General features: G+C 44.7%; 1 protein-coding gene across 5 annotated transcripts in view; it reads right to left on the bottom strand.

The window, feature by feature from the left end:
- Positions 1-26,973, bottom strand: part of LOC116945255 (otoferlin-like) — a 203,638-nt gene that overhangs the window by 31,814 nt on the left and 144,851 nt on the right. For 4 of the 5 annotated variants that reach the window (XM_076069000.1, XM_076068999.1, XM_032959605.2 and 1 more), the window contains 8 exons: positions 11,186-11,305; positions 7,954-8,115; positions 6,886-7,045; positions 5,301-5,342; positions 4,222-4,322; positions 2,908-3,036; positions 1,866-1,926; positions 1,084-1,181 (listed from right to left, as the gene is read on the bottom strand). In XM_076069000.1, the coding sequence (XP_075925115.1) occupies positions 1,084-1,181; positions 1,866-1,926; positions 2,908-3,036; positions 4,222-4,322; positions 5,301-5,342; positions 6,886-7,045; positions 7,954-8,115; positions 11,186-11,305 (873 nt within the window). The remainder of the gene's footprint in view (positions 1-1,083; positions 1,182-1,865; positions 1,927-2,907; positions 3,037-4,221; positions 4,323-5,300; positions 5,343-6,885; positions 7,046-7,953; positions 8,116-11,185; positions 11,306-26,973) is intronic. The other variant, XM_076069001.1, reaches the window with a different exon arrangement.

The following is a 26,973-nucleotide window of genomic DNA, read 5'->3' as shown; positions in this document are numbered from 1 at the left end:
CACAGCACAACGGTGTCCTTCAAGTAGCCCCAAGATGAGAAAGACCTTCAGTCATAAACTGCTGTGATGCAATCATGTGACCTGTACCATGTATTCCCAGTCTTTGTTAGCCCAAAACAATGTTCAGTGATCTCAGATAAATATCACAAATGTTATATTCTTGGTTCTTTCGAAGCAAGAATATGAATCCCTGCAGTCACGAAAGCTTTAAATCAAAATCACAAATGTTCTTAAAAACAAAAACACACACACATTGTCACACCATGGGGAAATCCCATACTTGAACAAACAATAATGTAAAAGTTACATTGAACAACCCAGTGATTAAATACAGACAATGCAATAACAACGGTCACCCTTATGAATAAATACCTACACATACTGTACCTATGCAGCTGAATGGATAAAGATTTTAACGTACCCATATAACCACAATTTAGTACATACACCATGCACACAGTGCAGCCATGAGAACAATGTATGACTGCCACGTATTTTTGGACACAAATAATACAAAAAATGGCATTTTATCAATAGCTATATGTGCCAGTGATTTGGGTTTCTACAAGGCACAGGTTGACGCTATTGGCTGCACTTCAGTGTCACATTCATCGTAAGGCAGTCTATTAAAACACGGATAGATTGTATTAGCGACACTGTGGACTGCAGGAGTCAATAGCCGCATCCACCGTGTACCAAATTCAGAACAATGAGACTACAGTCTTATACTTGACTCAACTGTTACGTTTAATATGGAAATCGCTTTGGCTTTTGCAAAGAGCAAGAAAAGAAATCCATTTTGAAAATCGATAGCAGCCAAATAAGGTCAAGCTACTTATTTATTATAAAAAAGTAGCTGGGTGCGTAGAAACACCACGTCTTTGCTCATTTGGTGGGAAGAGGAAGGCCCATGAGGGATTTCAGTTTCTGTCTCGGCAGGAGACACAAATACAATTGGCTAATACACACGTGCACCTTCGCCCATCCCGTCGGGCCAGGTTTAGTTCGCTGGCCAAGGCGTGATGGCAGGCACGATGTGTTTTTTGGCATTAAGGCTCCACAGTGGGTGTCCCTGTATTGTACCTTCAACTCTTCCACTTGAAGGTGAGGTTTCTTCTTCAGCTGTTTGTCCTTGTCGGCCGCTTTGTGGAACTGCAGGGCCTTTCTTGGGGACTCTGCGCCTGCCAGTGTTACGTTTGTGTGGCGTGGGAATGTTACATTGTTACATTGGAGCATGTGGGCATGAGTTGGTGTAATTGCAAGTATGTGCACGTGTGTGTGTGTGAGATAGAATACATCACATCGTGAGTATGCTTGCTAAAACTGTTTAATATCATTGGTCTTGAAAGCCAATAGGCTGAGAGACTAAAACATATTTTCATTTCGTGTGAAAACACAGACTCGAGTTCTTATTATATTTACTTCTATAAGCAATCGTAATGAACATCTCCTCATTTACATAGAAATGCTCCAAAGTGACCAGAGACTTTTAAGAGGGTCTTCCGAGCACCCCTGAGAAAATGTCTCCACGTTCAAGGATCTATGCTGCAGGCGCCAGTCGAGGTTTGATTGTAGGGCATTGCTGCAGGAGGCCGTGGGTCCGATCCCGACCCTGACACCTGTATATGTGGAGTTTGCATGTTCTCCGCGTGGTCGTATGGATTTTACTCCGGGCCCTCCGGCGTTTTCCCTCCACATTTAGAAATATGGTTGCTAGAAATGTGCACACGATGAGCCACTTCGTTGAGCTATCGTTTGTGTGGCCAGGTCGCTTCTGCAAAAGAGATCTGTTGCAGCTCAGTGGGCCTTAACCGGTAAAGTAAAAATTAGTTCATCGTAAAATATTGAGCAAATAGCAGACAAACCCTGGACTGGCTCTGCAGTGGCTCCCTCCACTGCATCTTCACCTGGAGTCTGCAACCGACTCTGCAAAGCGAAATACACAGGATGCAATAACACAAAAAAGGTAGCAGAGGAGAACACAGGGAATGATTCAATGAATCAACATTCTCAAAAGAATAACGATGAAAACCATCATGGGACCTCCTTTGCAGACGTGATTCTTTGTAAAAAAAGTTTCAGTTTGGTGTTTTAACATCTTAACACCTGTTTTGTTGCCAGAAAAAAAGGAGAAAAACCTATTACGATGAAAAACATTTCAGTAGAAAGATGCAACACAAAAATTAGATACCTCTTAGCATTTATTATCATGCAGAGGTATCCATCTCATTGTGTATGCTGGGTTCGGGTGCAATATCTTTTCATGATATAATGCGATCTTGTGACAATATAGCGACGATCATGACATCAGTTTCACATAATTTTAAAATTGTATTTTCATTGTTTTTGTGCTCAATTCTTGTCGATTGTGTTTACGCACCACTGCCAATACTGTGTTAAGTTTTAATTGAATGCAAATAATTATTTACCAAACGTTAACCCTTTCCCATTCCGAGACGTCTGCAAGTTGCAGGGTGGGTCCCGTTCACCGCTGAATCTCGGAACGCGCAAGTAGTTCAGTGTTAATTTTATTTAGAAAGGCGTAGCGCTGCTGTTTTTGAAGGGATTCTCCTGTTGTCACCACAGATAACCGTAGCGACACGACCGCACTCTACGATAGCTGGCGCCAAGCTGTGCCAGACGTCCTCCCACGTGGCCTTTTTACTTCTGATTCCGTTCAGAATCGATTCCGTTCCGATGACGTAACGGAATCGGGAAAAAAACAAACTGATGACGTATGCCCTACATCATCGGAACGGGAGAGGAGTCAATTGCGCCTACGCACTTCTGCCAATACTGTCTTAGGTATTAATTGAATGTGACAATTCACCGCACGTTAAAATGCATCTCTCGAGAAACATTCCTTCCTGTAAAACAGAGAGACGCCAGCCCCACCCACTTCCCTACCTCTTGGAGCATCTCAATGGAGGCAAAGTACTTGGACCACCAGTCCAGCACGCTCTCGTCACGCTCTGCATCCTCTGGCTCCGTCTTCTTTTTTTTACTCTTCTTGCCCTGGGTGGCCCCCGGCTCTCCCTACACAAGCAACATGCCCGCAGATAATTTTTGACGACCGAGGGCCACAATTTGCTCGGTCTTTCGTTGAAGCCGTTGGCCCGCTTGCGCAAGCGCACACACACACGACAAAGCACTCACATTGCAGAAACTTCAACACGGTAAAGGAAGCATCTAGGAAGGTGGATTAAAGGGAACTCTCATCATCTATTTTTTTTTTTTTTTTATAATCCAGTGTGCGCACAGGCCCTTTGTCAATCTACTGCTGACTGAGGGACTTCTATACCAGAAGGGTTGAAGGTGTGATTTTACCATACTTTACCACGTTGGTCAGAGCGGGTTGGTGAGGGCACAGAAGCGTAGACATGGGAGCGTAGAAGCACGGTACAACAATGGAACTTGCTGCACTGCCCTTTGCTGCCAACTATGTATGCACGGAGATCAGACATCCGAACACTGGCCAGGCTCCACCGTTTACCAGACTTTGTGAATAATTGACGTTTATATTTTCTTACCCAAGAAAGTCTTGCATTTAAAAATATATATTTATACAGTATATGTCAGGAGCTGGTGTACCTGGCTAAACCCCATATTCACGAGGGGACACTAAAACACATTTATGTTGAACTTCTTTCGCACCGTACGTAGCCAATCGCGCTAACCGGATAAGCTGCTAGAAACCTACTTTGCAATGAAGGGGCATTCACTTGTAGATAACAACTTCACTATCCTGTAGGTAGGCACCTCAAAGAGGATCCATCTCTACAAAAACTATGAACAGGGCCGCACAGAGGGCGGCGGAGGGGTCGGGCAGAATGCCATATGGCGCACCCTAATGGCACCATCCACAGGACCAGTATTGGGGCCCTCCTTTTGTGCAAGGCTCAAAGCAAATTGCCCCCTTTCCCCACTTCTCTCTGGGCAGCCCTGCCCATCAACGCCAAGGTCAAGTTGCTGATTTTGACTTGCGTATTTGTGCCACCACAATACATAGAACAAAGATGCAACGATCGTCTTTGTTCAAGCCACCGAACAAAGACGGTCACTGTGTCGCGCGCTTTCAAATGCGCTTCTGCGGCCGTCTGGAGCGCTCTCCCTTCCAATAATAGAAAGCCACTGGAGCTATGCAATTTTATATCTAAATTGTAAAACTAGGCCGCAGTAAAGGTTAAGAACGACTGGTGCAGTGAATGTGCTATTACACACGCCCTCGATGGTGATTGTCGTCTCTGTTTTCTTGTCGGAGTCTGCCGCGTTCGTCTCCACGATTTGCTTGATAATCTCGGCATCGCTGGTCGCCTGCTTCACTGTGAAAGCAACCAGATTGCAGCGGAGTGAACACACCTGCCCTATGCACACATTGCTGGCCAAATCTCAGACAAAACTATCCCTTACTTCATTGGCACACAGTGCACTTCTTCTACACTCACGCACAATAAAGCCATAGGGGGGCACTCACACTTCACCCCAGTGAAGCCCAGTGAAGCCACCAGGTTGACAGAGGCTATAGTGAATTAATACATGTTTAAGTCACCTGGACAAGGAATTGAACCCAGATTATGTATACACTGATGTGGTGTATTCACCTACCATGTGCGAACATAATGACAGTATTACTCATGTGCAGTTAGGTAGAATGCCCACAAGCAGAATAGTACAAATCTGTACAGATATCAATTGTACAGATTTTAGGTTGGCTGAATTGAGTACAGCACTGGGACCATGTATGCATGTGCCTGTAATTAGCTTTGTCAAGCTTCCAAATTGCTATAATGATAATGAATGCAATGTATGCATTTACCTATACAAATATGAATTAACATCTCATGTGGCTCTGAAAGGCCAAGTTAGGTAGACACAACATGTCGGGAGTATACATGGGCCATGATAATTCTTGTTAAGAATAACTGATGTAATAACGTACATGGTACATTGATGTGCCATACTATAGTACCAAAGACTCACCTAAATATGGAGGGAATGGATCAAAAGGTTATCTATCTTAGCCCATATATAGATTGTGAATCATGACAATGACGGCATGAGTCATGACGTGGACGTCGATGGAAATAAATGAATGATTGCCATCGCGTAGCTTAATATGGCTCACGTTGTTGGTGATGAGGATGCGCGTTTGCAGCGAGGTTAACTGGCAGGGATGATGCACAAATGTGCGACTTGTGGTATTGTCATCGAGTTCAAAAGGGTTGACGCAATTAATCGAAGGTACGATGGTTAAACATGCAGCACGGGAGGATGGGGGCCATGAGCACACGGTCAGTTACCTCGAAGGACAGCAAACCGTTTAGCCAGGAATCGAGGCTTAGCTGAGCACAAGGTAGAGGCAAAGAAAGTTCAGGGCAAGGAAGGTAGGGAAGATGGTTTCAGGTCAAGGAGCAAAGGGTATAGGAAAACAGTCAGGGATCGGGGGCCAAGGAGGCAGGCATAGACAAGAACACGTGACAGGAGTACCTGTGCATTATTTTTATTTAAGGTAAGGCCCCACTGGGCTTTTGAGTTCTTTTTTTCGGAAGCGACCTGGCTATCAAAAATGATAGCTCAACGAAGTGGACTACCACCTGCAAATTTATAGCAGCCAAATAGTCTAAAGGCTTGTTTCTAAATGTGGAGGGGGAAACCGAATGACCCGGAGAAAAAATTCACGCGGCCACGGGGAGAACATGCAAACTCCAAATATACAGATGGCAGGGTCAGGATCAAACCCACAATCTCCTGCATAACAGGCAAGGGAGTTAACATATTGCCACCGTGATAAAGCAAAACGGTTAAATTGCCATAAAAATGATGAAACAGTGTTACATGTTTAATGTGAATTTATGTCCTTTAGCTAGATTACAGCTAAATAAGGTGTATTTTTAGGGCATAAATCTATTCAATCGTAGTTGCCCAGAATGTAAGGAAACACTTTTTCTAATTGTGACATTTTTGAAATAACACTGACAAACAACGGCGTATTCCCACGCATAATGACATCCCAAGATCGTAAATATTTGTTTTGAAGAAGATAATGTTATTTGATAACCTGCAGTGGACATTACTGAGTGGCCGTGAATCTGTCGGATCACACCCGCCAAGCAGTAAACAGTCTTGACCACTTGGTTACTCAGCTGCTCAGGTTGAGTAACCTAGTGGTGAAGAAAAGACACGTGTCACTCCCAAGTAAGTCCACGCCGTATACCATCGAAAGAACAGCTTACTGAAGAGAGAACAGTCGATACATTTGCATTGAAGCCTTTTGCAGGTAATTCAAAGCAGTACATATACTATCGGGCCAGAGGGCATTTCCGCTATAACGGCTTCACAATTGGAAGGCTGCCAGTTATACATCTTCATTGAGTTTGCACTCAGCCAGCCATCACTCCAGGGACGGATGGCTGAGTATCTGCGAGAAGTACACAGTGGTCGTACCATACGGATTGGTTCACGTCACAGCAATGTGGAATTTCAATACCGTCACTGGATCAGGGCTGCCAACAGAGACGTCGTGTTATTATACTCTCCTGAAAGTCAGAGCAATTATTTCCGGCTCACACGGGCATTGAGGCGGTGATCATCACCTGTTCACAGCCCTGAGCCAGTGGTGGAAATTCCACATTTCTATGGCAGGGGACGAGGGAAAACCACTGATATCTTCCCCAAAAAGTTGTCCTCAATTTACCAACCGCAGAGGAATGATGGGCTGTGTCAACCCCCGGCCAGAAGTTAAACTTGAAACTTTTCCGATTGCGAGCTGCTTGCTCTACCACCGAGTAACCTGGCCATGCACTGCCCATGCGGCGGGGGAAAAACAAATTAAATGCAGTGCTCAGTGGCAAAATGTTTGTGCGTAATGGACAGCGGGACACTTACTGCTGCCTTGGCGGCCCATGTCTGGCCCCGTGGTGTGGAAAATGAACTTGCGCAGGGAGGTGACCGTTTGCGAGCCCACGAGTATGTAGCGTCCGAACGCGCGACAGTCCACCACTCGGATGTTGAGTGGCGGGTGGAACAACTCGTTCTCTGGCAGATCCTGTGAACCAACCACACCGAACTGATGTATCCTCCATCGAGCCACTCCCTTCACTTAACCCCCCCCCCCCCCACCACCACTGCAGCTTGCGAATTACGGCTACATATTTAATCTTGTAACTCCTTACGAGTAGAGCTCCGCATGATGCGCAGTGTATCGGCATTCATGCATATTTTAGTCAATGGTTGCACCCTTTGCGTCCTTTATATCGGCTTCTGCGTCATGTACGAATGCGTTATGAATAAAACTGGTTTCGCGTTTTATTACCGCATAATTTAACACATCTCCGTGTAAGCCTTCAGGGGGGACCGTGATAGAAAATGTAATTGTTTGTATTATTTTGTCATAGGTTTAGACTGGACAATAATTGTGCCAAATATCAGTTTTCTAACCCCATCTAGAATATCATTTAAAATTAAATCACTCCCTTTTCACAATCATTTCAATGTATAAATGTACAACTTCATCGACAGAGATTCAAATGTGAAATATAAATAATTGTCGAGTCTTTGCATTATAGTAGTGATAGACTGTGTTGTTCAAGTACAGTATTTGTGTTTCCAGTTATGTTTTGCCAAGCGAAGGGCAAACGATATGTTCAGCATGATGCATTGTGCAATAACTTTGATGAATGGAGGAAACCAAAGTGTATGAACACAGGCTTAAATCTTTTTTTTTTAAACCAGATTATCTGGGATAAAAGTCAGAGATTTTGATTCAGTGCCTGGCACAGATATTATTTTTTTAGCACAGACAGTTTAGTTTTAACACAGACATTCGTTTTTCGACAGCCACACAGCCACCTCCAAAATTAGAGGCAAGCCGCTTGAACTGCACTTTGAGCACCGTGTCCAAACAAACCTGCAATGCCTGTTGCGACATAGCCCGAGAGAACAATCGTCACTTACCACTTCAAAGAACTTGACAAGGTGGCTGAAGTTGGGGTTTTTATTGAAGTCGGCGATCACCACCGACTGGATGCCCTTGCCCGCACACTCAATGTCAACGCGTGGTCGATCCACCGACTGCAGCTGCACTCGCTTGAGATCCCTCAGGCCCCAGAAGAGAACCTGCAGCGTGACACAGGCCAAGGGGGGTGACACTAAGCATTGCAAGGGAGTGGTGGTGGCGGTGGTGGTGGTGGCAGCGCTTGGCTTCAAGCAAACGAAGCAAACGCCTGCGTGTGTACGTTGAACTTCTTTCACAGCGTACGTAGCCAACCGCGCTAATCGGAGGTGCGCGGGAAGGACGAACAAACTAAACACAAAAAGCAGTTCCAAAGAAATGAGATCTCAATCTATATTTAAAAGTGCACAGCTCCAGTGGCTTCCTAATAAATGAAGTGCACAGGGCCCCAAGCAGCTGAAGGAGAGGTCCCAGGTTCGTGAAAAGTAGCGGTGAACCAAATGCCAGCTCGGATTACAATCCCATTGAGCACAAAAACTTCAAATTAACAAACAGAAATACAATTAATTCCACGCATCCCTTATTTGTCTCCATCGCTTCTTGCGTCCGCACCCACCTCTGTCGCTTGTGAACGTCTCTCATTTCCGCTACATCTCTGCATCATCCGTAACTCTAATCTCTCATCGCACTGTGTTTGTTTCTCTTGTCTATACAGTGAGGGAAAAAAGTATTTGATCCCCTTTTGATTTTGTACGTTTGCCCACTGACAAAGAAATGATCAGTCTATAATTTTAATGGTAGGTTTAAGTGAGAGACAGAATAACAACAACAAAATCCAGAAAAACGCATGGCAAAAATGTTATAAATTGATTTGCATTTTAATGAGGGAAATAAGTATTTGACCCCTCTGCAAAACATGACTTAGTACTTGGTGGCAAAACCCTTGTTGGCAATCACAGAGGTCAGACGTTTCTTGTAGTTGGCCACCAGGTTTGCACACATCTCAGGAGGGATTTTGTCCCACTCCTCTTTGCAGATCTTCTCCAAGTCATTAAGGTTACGAGGCTGACGTTAGGCAACTCGAACCTTCAGCTCCCTCCACAGATTTTCTATGGGATTAAGGTCTGGAGGCTGGCTAGGCCACACCAGGACCCTAATGTGCTTCTACTTGAGCCACTCCTTTGTTGCCTTGGCCGTGTGTTTTGGGTCATTGTCATGCTGGAATACCCATCCACGACCCATTTTCAATGCCCTGGCTGAGGGAAGGAGGTTCTCACCCAAGATTTGACGGTACATGGCCCCATGCATCGTCCCTTTGATGCGGTGAAGTTGTCCTGTCCCCTTAGCAGAAAAACACCCCCAAAGCATAATGTTTCCACCTCCATGTTTGACGGTGGGGATGGTGTTCTTTGGGTCATAGGCAGCATTCCTCCTCCTCTAAACACGGCGAGTTGAGTTGATGCCAAAGAGATCCATTTTGGTCTCATCTGACCACAACACTTTCACCCAGTTGTCCTCTGAATCATTCAGATGCTCATTGGCAAACTTCAGACGGGCATGTATATGTGCTTTCTTGAGCAGGGGACCTTGCGGGCGCTGCAGGATTTCAGTACTTCACGGCGTAGTGTGTTACCAATTGTTTTCTTGGTGACTATGGTCCCAGCTGCCTTGAGATCATTGACAAGATCATCCCGTGTAGTTATGGGTTGATTCCTCACCGTTCTCATGATCACTGCAACTCCACGAGGTGAGATCTTGAAAGGAACCTCAGGCCGAGGGAGATTGACAGTTATTTTGTGTTTCTTCCATTTGCGAATAATCGCACCAACTGTTGTCACCTTCTCACCAAGCTGCTTGGCAATGGTCTTGTAGCCCATTCCAGCCTTGTGTAGGTCTACAATCTTGTCCCTGACATCCTTGGAGAGCTCTTTGGTCTTGGCCATGGTGGAGAGTTTGGAATCTGATTGATTGATGGCTTCTGTGGACAGGTGTCTTTTATACAGGTATTAAGCTAAGATTAGGAGCATTCCCTTTAAGTGTATGCTCCTAATCTCAGCTCGTCACCTGTATAAAAGATACCTAGGTGCCAGAAATCTTTCTGATTGAGAGGGGGTCAAATACTTATTTCCCTCATTAAAATGCAAATCAATTTATAACATTTTTGACATGCGTTTTTCTGGATTTTGTTGTTGTTATTCTGTCTCTCACTGTTCAAATAAACCTACCATTAAAATTATAGACTGATCATTTCTTTGTCAGTGGGCAAACGTAAAAAATAATCAGGGGATCAAATACTTTTTTCCCTCACTGTATCTCATCTGTTGCCTCGCTCGGAGTTTCTGCATTGAAGGGGTGGTGGAGGGGGCAGAAATGATTTCTGATTTTGAGATCTTAGCAGGCGGGCGAGCAGCACCACTCTGTTAGAGAGCTCCGTCTTTGACAGCAGTGCCTTTGATGATGGCCATGTTCACATAAAGCATTCACACCATTATTAATTCTCCATAGACGTGCTGACGCATTCACACACATCGGCTGTTAGGTCCGGACCAGGTTTAGTTCATGGTATAGCTTGCATTTAATTCCTCGGGAGAGCAGTAAGGGGGACTGCCACGTTCAACGATTGAAAACAATAAAAATGAAAATCGGTGAAAACTAAATAAACAATTGTGCACGTAATGGATCGAATGAGTTAATACAAAGATTTGGAGTGTAACGATATATATGATTCAATAATTAATAATGAATGAGTATAATATGCAAATTATATGCGAAAAATAAATTTAGAATAATGGAATGATGAAAAAAGAAACTAAATTAGAGACAAATTAAATTCCAAATCCATATTGCTGCTCAATTATATCCAAAGCATAATAACTGAAGCAAATGCAATCACACATGTCACCACTTTAGAAACATCCTCCAATAATTCTCACATTTGTCAGAATTTACAATTGAGGGTAACTGCATTCCGTTAGCATTCCACCACATTCCAGTCTTTACAATGGCGAAATGTGATCGATTAATACTAATCTGTCTGCAGCAGGACGCACGGCAGTGTTTGTATCTCTTTGATCCCGCTTTCCAGGGGCACACACTACGTGCTCAAATGTAACTGGCAAAAAAAATTAGAAATTAAAACACTGGGATCAGAGGCAGTGTGTGTGCGCTTGCCTGTACAATGCAAGCATAGGAGGTCGTGGTGGGAAGATGTGGGGGGTGGGGGTGTGAGCTCACCTCTATCCTGTACTTGGCCAGGACAGGCCGAATCCCCTTGGGCACCGGGATGATGGGCCCTCGGTCTGTGTCGTTCAGTCCGGAGACTGGAGGGAATTTACAGTTGTCTGCTGGTGGGACCTATGAGAGCACAATCAATTGCAACACGGCACGGCTTTCCCGCACCACGCAGAGATGAACACTGCAAATCTCTTTCAGTGGACACGTGGACGACACATTTTTATTTTATGTATTTTGTCAGCGGCCTCGCCTAGCCTCTCTTAAGAGAATGCAGGCTAATTTTGAAAGCGGGGTACGTATTTGTTCATTGTGCAGGGTTGGTGTAATGAGATAGGGCATTTGGGCTGAAACTAACCCTGCGAGCATTTAAACAAGTCCTATAAATATCAGCGAAAGTCAAGGCCATTGCCGAGGCTTCGCCAAGGGCTATTGGTTAGCGCACATGTATGTAACACCTATTGTAAATGTACACAGCAGGTGATCCTTCCGTGCCACAGCAGTAAGTGCATCCTGTAAACAATGTCTTTAGCATAAGGCAATTCGATTCACACTCGGTAATGACATTCACGATTGTGGGGTGAGCAGTTGCAAGGACAGAGGTCAGCATTCATGTGATAGAAGCCAGTTCGGTGTAAGCGGGAGGGAGCGTGGTGGGGGGACAAGGTGAGCATCCCCAGGTTACACTGACACACTGGCGGAGCTAGTGGGGGGGGGGGGTGGTACGTGGCCCCCCAATCATCCGAACGAAATCCCTCATTTCGATCAGATCATTGGAGTTTTTTTAGTAATAAATCGGCATTTTGCGACCCCCACTGGCACTGTGTAGCATATTATTATGTGTCAGGAACTCTATGAGATGAAAGCATAATAGTCTGAGTCCATAATTGGCAATAAGTAACGGCAAAGCAGTTCTAAGTGACTCAGTGAATTGTGCGCAGTTGCGTATACAGTACACGACTTCCCTGAAGGCATACATTCAGCGAGCGCGATGCCGATCACACAAAGCGGTTCGAATTCGACCCTCGATCGATGGCTGCACCATCGCCACACACGCGTCGAATAAAAAGCAAGGGACAAGTCCTTACTTACTAACAACTCCTATCATTTTTCATTGCTGGAGGGGTTGCCCCTCCTACCTGAAAATCCTGGCTCCGTCATTGTACTGACGCTCGCATGGCCTTCAAGTAAACGCACACATGCTCATGCAAAATTGTAAGTTGCTGGTTCCCATCCTGAGGTCCGTGGATCGCTGGCAGCTCTGCCAGGCCACGGGGAAGTATATCACACATGGAGGTTCTGTGAACAAAGTAGAGGCCGACTGAAACTGAATTTATGGCTTCGGCTGAAACCGAAACCAGACCAAAAGTTAAAAATTAACTTTCGGCCGAAACCGAAACCGAAACCAAAAGTTTAACTACAATTTCGACCGAAACTGAAACAGAAAGGGAAATAACCAAAGTTACTGAACACAAGATTTATGAAATGTCATGATGCAATGCTACTTTAATTAAAAATAAATCTAGAACTAATCATTCAGAGCCTGCAGTAAGAGTCGCTAAATATCAAATCTTTAAGTGTTACTTACTAAGTAATTATATCCAAACAAACGAATGTTATAGTTAAGAAACAACGGTTTTTCCACATTCAGCCAGACAGGCTGCCATCTGTCGACCGGTCATATATACATTAGCAGACCAAGGTTGCGGCTGTAACCTCACTCCCAAGCTGCTGCTGACGTGTGTGTGTTTGTGTGTACGTGTGTGTGTGTATGTGTGTGTGTGCCAGATGGGCAACTCTGTCGTGGACAGTGCTGTGGGGGGAGGGCCAACTCCGATTGGCTCCTCCCCTCATGGCGTCTGTGACCACCACAGGGGCTAAACGGGGGCTCTGGATGGGTGCGAGGGGCTGGTAACACCTCCACCTTCAAAAAATAACCAAAAAATTATGTCTTAAATATGTAACTAATAAGCTTGTGCCGGAGGCCCCGGGGGGACAGGCGTCTATGACGTCTCCTGGCCAAACTCCAATTGGCGGAGCCAGGAGATTGAATCTGTACCCTCGGGGCTCCTCCAGAAACAACGAAAAGCCACTTCGTGTGGCCACGTGGAATGTTCGAACGCTCACTGTGGAGGAGAGGCTGCCAATCCTCTGTCGGGAGCCGGACCGGTACCGCCTGGATCTCTGTGGCACTCAGGAGGTCCGGTGGACCGGTTCTGGCTCCTGCCACCATGAGGGGTGGACAGTCGTCTACTCAGGGCAGCAGACTGTCAAACAACAGGGTGTGGCTCTTCTTTTGATCAAAAGAATGAAGGCGGGCATGGGAGCGTGGCGGTGAGGTGTGGGAAGCTGTTATCCCCAGGCTACTTTGGGCTCGCCTTCCCATCAACCGGAGGCGAGGAGTGGTGGTCGTGGTTACTTATGCCCCCACCGAAGACGAACATCTGTGGAGGGATGCAGGCAAAGCCGATGAGTCAGATGCCTTCTATGACCTCCTGTCACAGGTGCTGGCTAAAGTGGCCCCTCGAGATAGAGTCATCTTGTTGGGTGACTTCAATGCCCGAGTTGGTCATGATGCTGGCACCTGGTCTGGAGTGATTGGAGGGCATGGGCCAGATCAGCTCAATAACAACGGTAGGAGACTGCTAGATTTTTGTGCAGTCCATGGGCTTGTAATTACCAACACGCTGTTCCGGCATCGGCGCATCCACAAAAAATCATGGATGCATGCTGGGTCCAAGCAAGAACATCTGCTGGACTACATAGTGACGGACCAGCGGATGCGAGCCCATGTCCTTAACACCAGGACCTACCGTGGAGCTGATCTGCCCTCTGACCATCGACTAGTCATCTGTAAGATGCGCCTGCCATTCTTCCACTCCGGCGGTGGGTGTACAGCCAGGACCCCATTCCAACCTAAAGTGGCCTGGTCTCAGTTATCTGATGAAAGTTGCAAGCGAGAATTCCATCATCGTTTGCGGCTGGGATTGGCACCTTCCCCCACTCCTCCTGATGTCGAGGGTATATGGGCGAGGTTCAGTACTGTCACTCATGCAGCTGCATTGGCTGCTTTGGGTACGCGGTCCAGACCTCCCCAGAGACCCTGGCTGACAGAGGAGGTGTTCAGGATAGTTGAGAAAAAGGGACAGGCCCACTGTCATCGGCTACAGAATCCGACGTCAGAGAATGAGGAGGCTTACCACAGCCTTCGCTCGGAGGTTCGGAGAGCTGTGAGGCGCTGCAAGGATGGGTGGTGGTCGCGGGTTGCTGAGGAGATGGAGTCTGCCTCAGTGGCCCACGATCACAAATCTCTATTTAACTCCATCAAAAAAGTAACCTGCAGCACCACACCTATTACCATCATTAGGGGAAAAAACGGTGATCCAATCTCCGACCCCCAGGAACAGGTTTGCAGATTTGCTGAGCATTTCTGTGAGGTCCTGGGGGAGGGAAAATCCCTCAGCCAAGAAAACATCGTGGCACAAAGTGGGGATGACCCTGCTGAGGCTGCGGTGCCTCAAATATTGGAAGAAGTCACCCCCTGTGAGTGGCTGGCTGAGGTGCCATCTGTTGAGAAAGTACTGAAGGCTATCCGGAGTCTGAGACCAGGAAAGGCGCTGGGCAGAGATGATCTCCCAAGCGAAATGCTGAGGGAGGGTGGCGTTTGTGCACAGACTGCCCTATATGACATCGTAACAACAGTCTGGACGACTGGACGGGTTCCGCAGGATTGGAAGGATGCCCTAGTGGTCCCCCTCTTTAAGAAGGGGGACCGCACAGACTGTAACAACTACAGGGGCATCTCACTCCTCAATGTGCCGGGAAAGGTCCTGGCAAGGATTATTCAACATCGCCTTGCCAGGCACGCTGAGGAGAGGCTTGCGGAGCCCCAATGCGGTTTCAGGAAAGGGCGGTCCTGCACAGATGCCATATTTTCTGTTCGTCTGCTACAGCAGAGGTGTAGGGAATTCCAGCAAGACCTATATCTCTGCTTTATTGACCTGGTCAAGGCCTATGATACCATCAGTAGGCCTGGCCTCTGGGTTGTTCTTCGTGCTTTTGGAGTCCCTGACCCTCTGCTCACGATCATTAAGGACCTTCATGATGGTGAGCGGGCCCAGGTAAAACTACGTGGCCGGGAGTCAGAGCCATTCCCTGTACACCTTGGGGGTGCGACAGGGATGTCCTCTGGCTCCCACATTATTTAACATCTTTTTGACCACGTCGTTCGTGAAGCCTTCAATAGCTGTACTGGGGGAATCTCCATATGGTACAGATATAATGGGAGGCTGATCGATGCCCGGGTGCGGTCAAGGGATGGCTCCCTATTGCTCAACCACGTTATGTATGCCGATGATTTGGTAATAGCTGCTCATTCAGAGGAGGAGTTGGAGACGCTGCTGCTGAGACTGGAGCGTGCCACTAAGAGATGGGGCCTTACCATCAGCCCCACCAAAACTAAGCACCTGCCTGGGCACTTTGTACCATCGGACACTCCACCCCCACAACTGCCAATCGGTGATGGGGCAGTTGTGGAGAGAGTGGAGAGTTTCCCATACCTGGGCAGTGTGCTTATGACCGGTTCCAGTTTAACAGCAGAGGTCTCACTCCGAATCAGTCGAGCGGCAATATCTTTTCATCGGTTGCGTAACGCTGTGTGGAAGCTACCTGGTCTGTCGCTCAGCACTAAGCTTCAGGTCTTCTCGGCCACGGTCATTCCCTCCCTTCTCTACGCTTGCGAAACGTGGACCCCCCTAATGGAACATCTTCGCCGGTTAGAAACATTTAGGCTAGCCTGCCTACGATCCATCTTGGGTTTAACCAGGCTAGATTGTGTGAGGAGCTCACAAATCCTTGAAAGATCTGGGCAAGGTTCCATCGGTGAGCTCCTCCGGCAGGCAAGGCTGCGTTGGCTGGGTCATGTAGCCCGTATGCCCAGCCACCACATGCCGAAACAGCTTTTGTTCGGCCGGATTGAGGGGTTTAAACGGGCGCGGCACAGGCTAGAGAAGAGATGGAGTGATGTGGTACAGGAGGACGTGGAGCTGAGTGGACTTGCCGATGACTGGTACCAGCGGTGTCAAGATTGGCCTCTGTGGAGGAGGCTCGTGAAGGATGCTACTGGGCAGTTGGAGGCAGTCGCCCTCCAACAACAACGGAGGGCGGAGGAGCGACGCTCACAACAACGAGCGGAGCGCCGGGTGGCTAAAGCACAGCAGGTTGGCACATTAGGGGGCACAGGTGGTGCATCAGCCAGTCATCTCAGTCAGTCGACCCGTGGCACTTGGGTCTGCCCCGTGACCGCCTGCCAGCTAGCGTTCGACACTTCACATGGCCTCAAGGTGCACATGGCCTGGCACAAGCGTCGTGGTGACGTCACCGCCACTTAGTGGCGAATGGCGGTTGTTGTTGTTGAGTTTGCAGCCTATCGCATAGGATTGCCTAGGCTCTAAGAAAAGCTGTCTCGGGTGTGGACCAATCAAATTCAAGGACAGTGCATATTATTATCAGAGTTGTCTCTTTTGTTTGCATTTTGACTGCTTGTGTTGTGGTTATTGCAAACATGATGCCTTGAATAAAGGTGTCAGTTTTTGTGCCAGTTAAAAGGGTAAAACCTATATTCTTAGTTTTTTCGGTAAAGTCACGTTGAAGAGAAACAACAAAATAACAAAATATATATAAAACAATAAAAAATTCTCACGACGTTTCGACCATAACTCAAACGGTCATCATCAGGTGTGTCGGTTTGCATAAATTTATTTTGAAAACGGCATATTTATTTATATATATAAAAATAACGTTTGCGTCACGCGCAACGATGGCAGTTTGCCAGGACTAGTCCATCTATTTTTTGAAAAGAGGAGGGGGGAGACGAAATTTGTTTTTATGTATGCTGTCTGAAAGGCACTGTAAGCGTGAACAATCAATCAAGAACTGAAATGATTTATCAAATCTTTCCAATGATTGCTAAGATAGAATCCATCTTCTCGGTTGAAATTGTCTCTGTGTTTGTATATGTGGATAGCCTCATGAACGAATCTCTCATGGAAGCCAGATGGCTTACAAAGAACCTCCGTCTTGGAAAAGTCAATGGCATGTGAGCCTACTGAATTAGAACAATGATCTGCTACGGCCGAGGTGTTGGTCCTACCGTGTTTAAGGTCTGCTTTATGTTCACGAATGCGGTCCGAGATATGGCGTTTGGTTTCTCCAATGTAACTACTACCACAGAGGCAACTTAGTTTGTAGACACCAGGGTATTGTATGTCCGGAATCACATCTTTTACAGACGGAACCAGATCACGGATTTTATGTAATGTGTTGAAACGGACCTGGATCTTGTGTTTATTCAAGATTTTGGAGATCTTTTTTGTGATCCCAGCAATGTAGGGTAAAGTGATGGTTTTGAAAGGCTCCTCAAGAGGGTTCTTCTTCATGGTTTGAGTGATAGCTTTGCGGATTGTATAGTCGGAGTAACCATTAGCCCTAAGAGCTTGGTGTACGTGCTTGAGTTCACTGCTTATGTGTTCCTGGTCGGATATGCATTGGGCTCTATGATACAGAGTCTTGATGAGAGAATTCTTCTGTGATGGATGGTGGTGGGAATCCGGTTTCAGATAAGCATCCGTATGGGTAGCTTTCCTGTAGACAGAGTGGCTCATTGAACCATCAGGTCTCTTTTTAATTAGGACATCCAAAAAAGGTATCTTGCCATCTATTTCGACTTCCATGGTAAATCTGATGGCTGGGTGTATGGAATTGATGTGGTCGAAGAATTTGTCTAGAGCAGGCCGGCCATGTGGCCAGATGACAAAAGTGTCATCCACGTACCTCTTCCATAAGGTTGGGCGCAGAGTGGCAGTCTGGATGGCGTCAGTCTCAAATTTCTCCATGAAAATGTTAGCTATAACTGGAGAAAGGGGGGAGCCCATTGGGGTGCCCTCAGTTTGTTTGTAGAAAGTTCCATTCCAAGTGAAGTATGTATTGGTTAAACAGTGTCTCACCAGGGGGGGTACCTCAGTGTTTAGTCCTTGATGAACCAAGTCTTCAATGATTGCAATGGTGTCAGGTACAGGAACCTTGGTGAATAAGGAAACTACATCAAAACTGACAAGCAGGTCGTCTGGGGACAGGGAAATACCCTTGATTGTTGATACCAGGTGAGTAGAATTTTGTACCGCAGAGGTGGTCTTTCCAGTGAAAGGACGCAGGATTTCAGACAAAAAACGAGCTAGTTTGTAGGTGGGGGAGCTGATAGTAGAGACTATGGGACGAAGAGGTGTATCAACTTTATGTATTTTTGGTAAGCCGTATAATCTTGGTGGCCTGGCAGCAGAAGGTTTCAACGAAAACTGTTTAGATTGATCAATTAATGCGGTTGAATCAGAAATTATTTTGTTGGTTTGTGTGACGAGGCTGTTGGTGGGATCTCTTTTTATTTTTGTATAACTACCATCGTCGAGTAATTCTTTAATTTTGTTGTTGTATTCTATTTTATCCATGATAACAGTAGCATTGCCTTTGTCAGCTGAGAGAACTACAATATCATTCCTCTTTTTTAATTTATATAATTCAAAACGCTCATCTTTGCTGAGGTTGCTAGCTGGCATCTTAGCGTTTTTGAGGGTTGCAGCGATTTCAGATCTTGCTACGTCTGCAGCGATGTGACCCAGGCCCCTGAGAGCAACGTCTACTTGGGCAATTATATCATTAACTGGTATGTGTTTAGGTGTGACTGCAAAGTTTAGACCTTTAGCTAAAACGGATTTCAGACCATCGGAAATAGAACTGTTACTGCGATTAATTACGACTTTATTAACGTCTAACTTTTTGGTGTGTGGGTCCGGTCTTTTGTTTAAGAGGAGGTTAAATTTGGAAATCAGGTTTTCCTTACATTTGGTCGACATAGTAGCAGCTGAAGAGGCAGTCATATTGTCTACATGTTCCCAATCCGATGTGGACATTATTGCCGTCAATGATAAGTGTGATTTGTAGAGTGTCTTGTCTAACTGATCTAGTTCTGTGCGTATAAGTCTGATTTTTTCTGAGATAAGAGCTAAGCTAGTTTTGAAAAGAATTCGTTTCGCATTAGAAGAAGTTACAGTAGCAGAGGTGAGTGTAAATGCGATTGGTATTACCCCAGAGTCGCGGCATCTCTTCAGGAAGGTGAGAGACTCGATCAGCTGAGCTTTCTTATCCCGGAGTTTGTTGAAAGATCTTAAAGTTATGTGAAAACCCTCCCCGTAGAGGCGATTAAATTTTGATTTAAAGCTTTCGTGACTGCAGTAATTCATATTCTTAGTTTTTTCGGTAAAGTCACGTTGAAGAGAAACAACAAAATAACAAAATATATATAAAACAATAAAAAATTCTCACGACGTTTCGACCATAACTCAAACGGTCATCATCAGGTGTGTCGGTTTGCATAAATTTATTTTGAAAACGGCATATTTATTTATATATATAAAAATAACGTTTGCGTCACGCGCAACGATGGCAGTTTGCCAGGACTAGTCCATCTATTTTTTGAAAAGAGGAGGGGGGAGACGAAATTTGTTTTTATGTATGCTGTCTGAAAGGCACTGTAAGCGTGAACAATCAATCAAGAACTGAAATGATTTATCAAATCTTTCCAATGATTGCTAAGATAGAATCCATCTTCTCGGTTGAAATTGTCTCTGTGTTTGTATATGTGGATAGCCTCATGAACGAATCTCTCATGGAAGCCAGATGGCTTACAAAGAACCTCCGTCTTGGAAAAGTCAATGGCATGTGAGCCTACTGAATTAGAACAATGATCTGCTACGGCCGAGGTGTTGGTCCTACCGTGTTTAAGGTCTGCTTTATGTTCACGAATGCGGTCCGAGATATGGCGTTTGGTTTCTCCAATGTAACTACTACCACAGAGGCAACTTAGTTTGTAGACACCAGGGTATTGTATGTCCGGAATCACATCTTTTACAGACGGAACCAGATCACGGATTTTATGTAATGTGTTGAAACGGACCTGGATCTTGTGTTTATTCAAGATTTTGGAGATCTTTTTTGTGATCCCAGCAATGTAGGGTAAAGTGATGGTTTTGAAAGGCTCCTCAAGAGGGTTCTTCTTCATGGTTTGAGTGATAGCTTTGCGGATTGTATAGTCGGAGTAACCATTAGCCCTAAGAGCTTGGTGTACGTGCTTGAGTTCACTGCTTATGTGTTCCTGGTCGGATATGCATTGGGCTCTATGATACAGAGTCTTGATGAGAGAATTCTTCTGTGATGGATGGTGGTGGGAATCCGGTTTCAGATAAGCATCCGTATGGGTAGCTTTCCTGTAGACAGAGTGGCTCATTGAACCATCAGGTCTCTTTTTAATTAGGACATCCAAAAAAGGTATCTTGCCATCTATTTCGACTTCCATGGTAAATCTGATGGCTGGGTGTATGGAATTGATGTGGTCGAAGAATTTGTCTAGAGCAGGCCGGCCATGTGGCCAGATGACAAAAGTGTCATCCACGTACCTCTTCCATAAGGTTGGGCGCAGAGTGGCAGTCTGGATGGCGTCAGTCTCAAATTTCTCCATGAAAATGTTAGCTATAACTGGAGAAAGGGGGGAGCCCATTGGGGTGCCCTCAGTTTGTTTGTAGAAAGTTCCATTCCAAGTGAAGTATGTATTGGTTAAACAGTGTCTCACCAGGGGGGGTACCTCAGTGTTTAGTCCTTGATGAACCAAGTCTTCAATGATTGCAATGGTGTCAGGTACAGGAACCTTGGTGAATAAGGAAACTACATCAAAACTGACAAGCAGGTCGTCTGGGGACAGGGAAATACCCTTGATTGTTGATACCAGGTGAGTAGAATTTTGTACCGCAGAGGTGGTCTTTCCAGTGAAAGGACGCAGGATTTCAGACAAAAAACGAGCTAGTTTGTAGGTGGGGGAGCTGATAGTAGAGACTATGGGACGAAGAGGTGTATCAACTTTATGTATTTTTGGTAAGCCGTATAATCTTGGTGGCCTGGCAGCAGAAGGTTTCAACGAAAACTGTTTAGATTGATCAATTAATGCGGTTGAATCAGAAATTATTTTGTTGGTTTGTGTGACGAGGCTGTTGGTGGGATCTCTTTTTATTTTTGTATAACTACCATCGTCGAGTAATTCTTTAATTTTGTTGTTGTATTCTATTTTATCCATGATAACAGTAGCATTGCCTTTGTCAGCTGAGAGAACTACAATATCATTCCTCTTTTTTAATTTATATAATTCAAAACGCTCATCTTTGCTGAGGTTGCTAGCTGGCATCTTAGCGTTTTTGAGGGTTGCAGCGATTTCAGATCTTGCTACGTCTGCAGCGATGTGACCCAGGCCCCTGAGAGCAACGTCTACTTGGGCAATTATATCATTAACTGGTATGTGTTTAGGTGTGACTGCAAAGTTTAGACCTTTAGCTAAAACGGATTTCAGACCATCGGAAATAGAACTGTTACTGCGATTAATTACGACTTTATTAACGTCTAACTTTTTGGTGTGTGGGTCCGGTCTTTTGTTTAAGAGGAGGTTAAATTTGGAAATCAGGTTTTCCTTACATTTGGTCGACATAGTAGCAGCTGAAGAGGCAGTCATATTGTCTACATGTTCCCAATCCGATGTGGACATTATTGCCGTCAATGATAAGTGTGATTTGTAGAGTGTCTTGTCTAACTGATCTAGTTCTGTGCGTATAAGTCTGATTTTTTCTGAGATAAGAGCTAAGCTAGTTTTGAAAAGAATTCGTTTCGCATTAGAAGAAGTTACAGTAGCAGAGGTGAGTGTAAATGCGATTGGTATTACCCCAGAGTCGCGACATCTCTTCAGGAAGGTGAGAGACTCGATCAGCTGAGCTTTCTTATCCCGGAGTTTGTTGAAAGATCTTAAAGTTATGTGGAAACCCTCCCCGTAGAGGCGATTAAATTTTGATTTAAAGCTTTCGTGACTGCAGTAATTCATATTCTTAGTTTTTTCGGTAAAGTCACGTTGAAGAGAAACAACAAAATAACAAAATATATATAAAACAATAAAAAATTCTCACGACGTTTCGACCATAACTCAAACGGTCATCATCAGGTGTGTCGGTTTGCATAAATTTATTTTGAAAACGGCATATTTATTTATATATATAAAAATAACGTTTGCGTCACGCGCAACGATGGCAGTTTGCCAGGACTAGTCCATCTATTTTTTGAAAAGAGGAGGGGGGAGACGAAATTTGTTTTTATGTATGCTGTCTGAAAGGCACTGTAAGCGTGAACAATCAATCAAGAACTGAAATGATTTATCAAATCTTTCCAATGATTGCTAAGATAGAATCCATCTTCTCGGTTGAAATTGTCTCTGTGTTTGTATATGTGGATAGCCTCATGAACGAATCTCTCATGGAAGCCAGATGGCTTACAAAGAACCTCCGTCTTGGAAAAGTCAATGGCATGTGAGCCTACTGAATTAGAACAATGATCTGCTACGGCCGAGGTGTTGGTCCTACCGTGTTTAAGGTCTGCTTTATGTTCACGAATGCGGTCCGAGATATGGCGTTTGGTTTCTCCAATGTAACTACTACCACAGAGGCAACTTAGTTTGTAGACACCAGGGTATTGTATGTCCGGAATCACATCTTTTACAGACGGAACCAGATCACGGATTTTATGTAATGTGTTGAAACGGACCTGGATCTTGTGTTTATTCAAGATTTTGGAGATCTTTTTTGTGATCCCAGCAATGTAGGGTAAAGTGATGGTTTTGAAAGGCTCCTCAAGAGGGTTCTTCTTCATGGTTTGAGTGATAGCTTTGCGGATTGTATAGTCGGAGTAACCATTAGCCCTAAGAGCTTGGTGTACGTGCTTGAGTTCACTGCTTATGTGTTCCTGGTCGGATATGCATTGGGCTCTATGATACAGAGTCTTGATGAGAGAATTCTTCTGTGATGGATGGTGGTGGGAATCCGGTTTCAGATAAGCATCCGTATGGGTAGCTTTCCTGTAGACAGAGTGGCTCATTGAACCATCAGGTCTCTTTTTAATTAGGACATCCAAAAAAGGTATCTTGCCATCTATTTCGACTTCCATGGTAAATCTGATGGCTGGGTGTATGGAATTGATGTGGTCGAAGAATTTGTCTAGAGCAGGCCGGCCATGTGGCCAGATGACAAAAGTGTCATCCACGTACCTCTTCCATAAGGTTGGGCGCAGAGTGGCAGTCTGGATGGCGTCAGTCTCAAATTTCTCCATGAAAATGTTAGCTATAACTGGAGAAAGGGGGGAGCCCATTGGGGTGCCCTCAGTTTGTTTGTAGAAAGTTCCATTCCAAGTGAAGTATGTATTGGTTAAACAGTGTCTCACCAGGGGGGGTACCTCAGTGTTTAGTCCTTGATGAACCAAGTCTTCAATGATTGCAATGGTGTCAGGTACAGGAACCTTGGTGAATAAGGAAACTACATCAAAACTGACAAGCAGGTCGTCTGGGGACAGGGAAATACCCTTGATTGTTGATACCAGGTGAGTAGAATTTTGTACCGCAGAGGTGGTCTTTCCAGTGAAAGGACGCAGGATTTCAGACAAAAAACGAGCTAGTTTGTAGGTGGGGGAGCTGATAGTAGAGACTATGGGACGAAGAGGTGTATCAACTTTATGTATTTTTGGTAAGCCGTATAATCTTGGTGGCCTGGCAGCAGAAGGTTTCAACGAAAACTGTTTAGATTGATCAATTAATGCGGTTGAATCAGAAATTATTTTGTTGGTTTGTGTGACGAGGCTGTTGGTGGGATCTCTTTTTATTTTTGTATAACTACCATCGTCGAGTAATTCTTTAATTTTGTTGTTGTATTCTATTTTATCCATGATAACAGTAGCATTGCCTTTGTCAGCTGAGAGAACTACAATATCATTCCTCTTTTTTAATTTATATAATTCAAAACGCTCATCTTTGCTGAGGTTGCTAGCTGGCATCTTAGCGTTTTTGAGGGTTGCAGCGATTTCAGATCTTGCTACGTCTGCAGCGATGTGACCCAGGCCCCTGAGAGCAACGTCTACTTGGGCAATTATATCATTAACTGGTATGTGTTTAGGTGTGACTGCAAAGTTTAGACCTTTAGCTAAAACGGATTTCAGACCATCGGAAATAGAACTGTTACTGCGATTAATTACGACTTTATTAACGTCTAACTTTTTGGTGTGTGGGTCCGGTCTTTTGTTTAAGAGGAGGTTAAATTTGGAAATCAGGTTTTCCTTACATTTGGTCGACATAGTAGCAGCTGAAGAGGCAGTCATATTGTCTACATGTTCCCAATCCGATGTGGACATTATTGCCGTCAATGATAAGTGTGATTTGTAGAGTGTCTTGTCTAACTGATCTAGTTCTGTGCGTATAAGTCTGATTTTTTCTGAGATAAGAGCTAAGCTAGTTTTGAAAAGAATTCGTTTCGCATTAGAAGAAGTTACAGTAGCAGAGGTGAGTGTAAATGCGATTGGTATTACCCCAGAGTCGCGGCATCTCTTCAGGAAGGTGAGAGACTCGATCAGCTGAGCTTTCTTATCCCGGAGTTTGTTGAAAGATCTTAAAGTTATGTGAAAACCCTCCCCGTAGAGGCGATTAAATTTTGATTTAAAGCTTTCGTGACTGCAGTAATTCATATTCTTAGTTTTTTCGGTAAAGTCACGTTGAAGAGAAACAACAAAATAACAAAATATATATAAAACAATAAAAAATTCTCACGACGTTTCGACCATAACTCAAACGGTCATCATCAGGTGTGTCGGTTTGCATAAATTTATTTTGAAAACGGCATATTTATTTATATATATAAAAATAACGTTTGCGTCACGCGCAACGATGGCAGTTTGCCAGGACTAGTCCATCTATTTTTTGAAAAGAGGAGGGGGGAGACGAAATTTGTTTTTATGTATGCTGTCTGAAAGGCACTGTAAGCGTGAACAATCAATCAAGAACTGAAATGATTTATCAAATCTTTCCAATGATTGCTAAGATAGAATCCATCTTCTCGGTTGAAATTGTCTCTGTGTTTGTATATGTGGATAGCCTCATGAACGAATCTCTCATGGAAGCCAGATGGCTTACAAAGAACCTCCGTCTTGGAAAAGTCAATGGCATGTGAGCCTACTGAATTAGAACAATGATCTGCTACGGCCGAGGTGTTGGTCCTACCGTGTTTAAGGTCTGCTTTATGTTCACGAATGCGGTCCGAGATATGGCGTTTGGTTTCTCCAATGTAACTACTACCACAGAGGCAACTTAGTTTGTAGACACCAGGGTATTGTATGTCCGGAATCACATCTTTTACAGACGGAACCAGATCACGGATTTTATGTAATGTGTTGAAACGGACCTGGATCTTGTGTTTATTCAAGATTTTGGAGATCTTTTTGTGTGATCCCAGCAATGTAGGGTAAAGTGATGGTTTTGAAAGGCTCCTCAAGAGGGTTCTTCTTCATGGTTTGAGTGATAGCTTTGCGGATTGTATAGTCGGAGTAACCATTAGCCCTAAGAGCTTGGTGTACGTGCTTGAGTTCACTGCTTATGTGTTCCTGGTCGGATATGCATTGGGCTCTATGATACAGAGTCTTGATGAGAGAATTCTTCTGTGATGGATGGTGGTGGGAATCCGGTTTCAGATAAGCATCCGTATGGGTAGCTTTCCTGTAGACAGAGTGGCTCATTGAACCATCAGGTCTCTTTTTAATTAGGACATCCAAAAAAGGTATCTTGCCATCTATTTCGACTTCCATGGTAAATCTGATGGCTGGGTGTATGGAATTGATGTGGTCGAAGAATTTGTCTAGAGCAGGCCGGCCATGTGGCCAGATGACAAAAGTGTCATCCACGTACCTCTTCCATAAGGTTGGGCGCAGAGTGGCAGTCTGGATGGCGTCAGTCTCAAATTTCTCCATGAAAATGTTAGCTATAACTGGAGAAAGGGGGGAGCCCATTGGGGTGCCCTCAGTTTGTTTGTAGAAAGTTCCATTCCAAGTGAAGTATGTATTGGTTAAACAGTGTCTCACCAGGGGGGGTACCTCAGTGTTTAGTCCTTGATGAACCAAGTCTTCAATGATTGCAATGGTGTCAGGTACAGGAACCTTGGTGAATAAGGAAACTACATCAAAACTGACAAGCAGGTCGTCTGGGGACAGGGAAATACCCTTGATTGTTGATACCAGGTGAGTAGAATTTTGTACCGCAGAGGTGGTCTTTCCAGTGAAAGGACGCAGGATTTCAGACAAAAAACGAGCTAGTTTGTAGGTGGGGGAGCTGATAGTAGAGACTATGGGACGAAGAGGTGTATCAACTTTATGTATTTTTGGTAAGCCGTATAATCTTGGTGGCCTGGCAGCAGAAGGTTTCAACGAAAACTGTTTAGATTGATCAATTAATGCGGTTGAATCAGAAATTATTTTGTTGGTTTGTGTGACGAGGCTGTTGGTGGGATCTCTTTTTATTTTTGTATAACTACCATCGTCGAGTAATTCTTTAATTTTGTTGTTGTATTCTATTTTATCCATGATAACAGTAGCATTGCCTTTGTCAGCTGAGAGAACTACAATATCATTCCTCTTTTTTAATTTATATAATTCAAAACGCTCATCTTTGCTGAGGTTGCTAGCTGGCATCTTAGCGTTTTTGAGGGTTGCAGCGATTTCAGATCTTGCTACGTCTGCAGCGATGTGACCCAGGCCCCTGAGAGCAACGTCTACTTGGGCAATTATATCATTAACTGGTATGTGTTTAGGTGTGACTGCAAAGTTTAGACCTTTAGCTAAAACGG

This window comes from Petromyzon marinus, chromosome 23 (genome assembly GCF_048934315.1).
Source record: "Petromyzon marinus isolate PM22_M1 ecotype Great Lakes invasive population chromosome 23, UKy_Petmar_22M1.pri1.0, whole genome shotgun sequence".
NCBI classification, from domain to species: Eukaryota; Metazoa; Chordata; class Hyperoartia; order Petromyzontiformes; family Petromyzontidae; genus Petromyzon; species Petromyzon marinus.
This window is presented reverse-complemented; position numbering and strand designations above follow the sequence as displayed.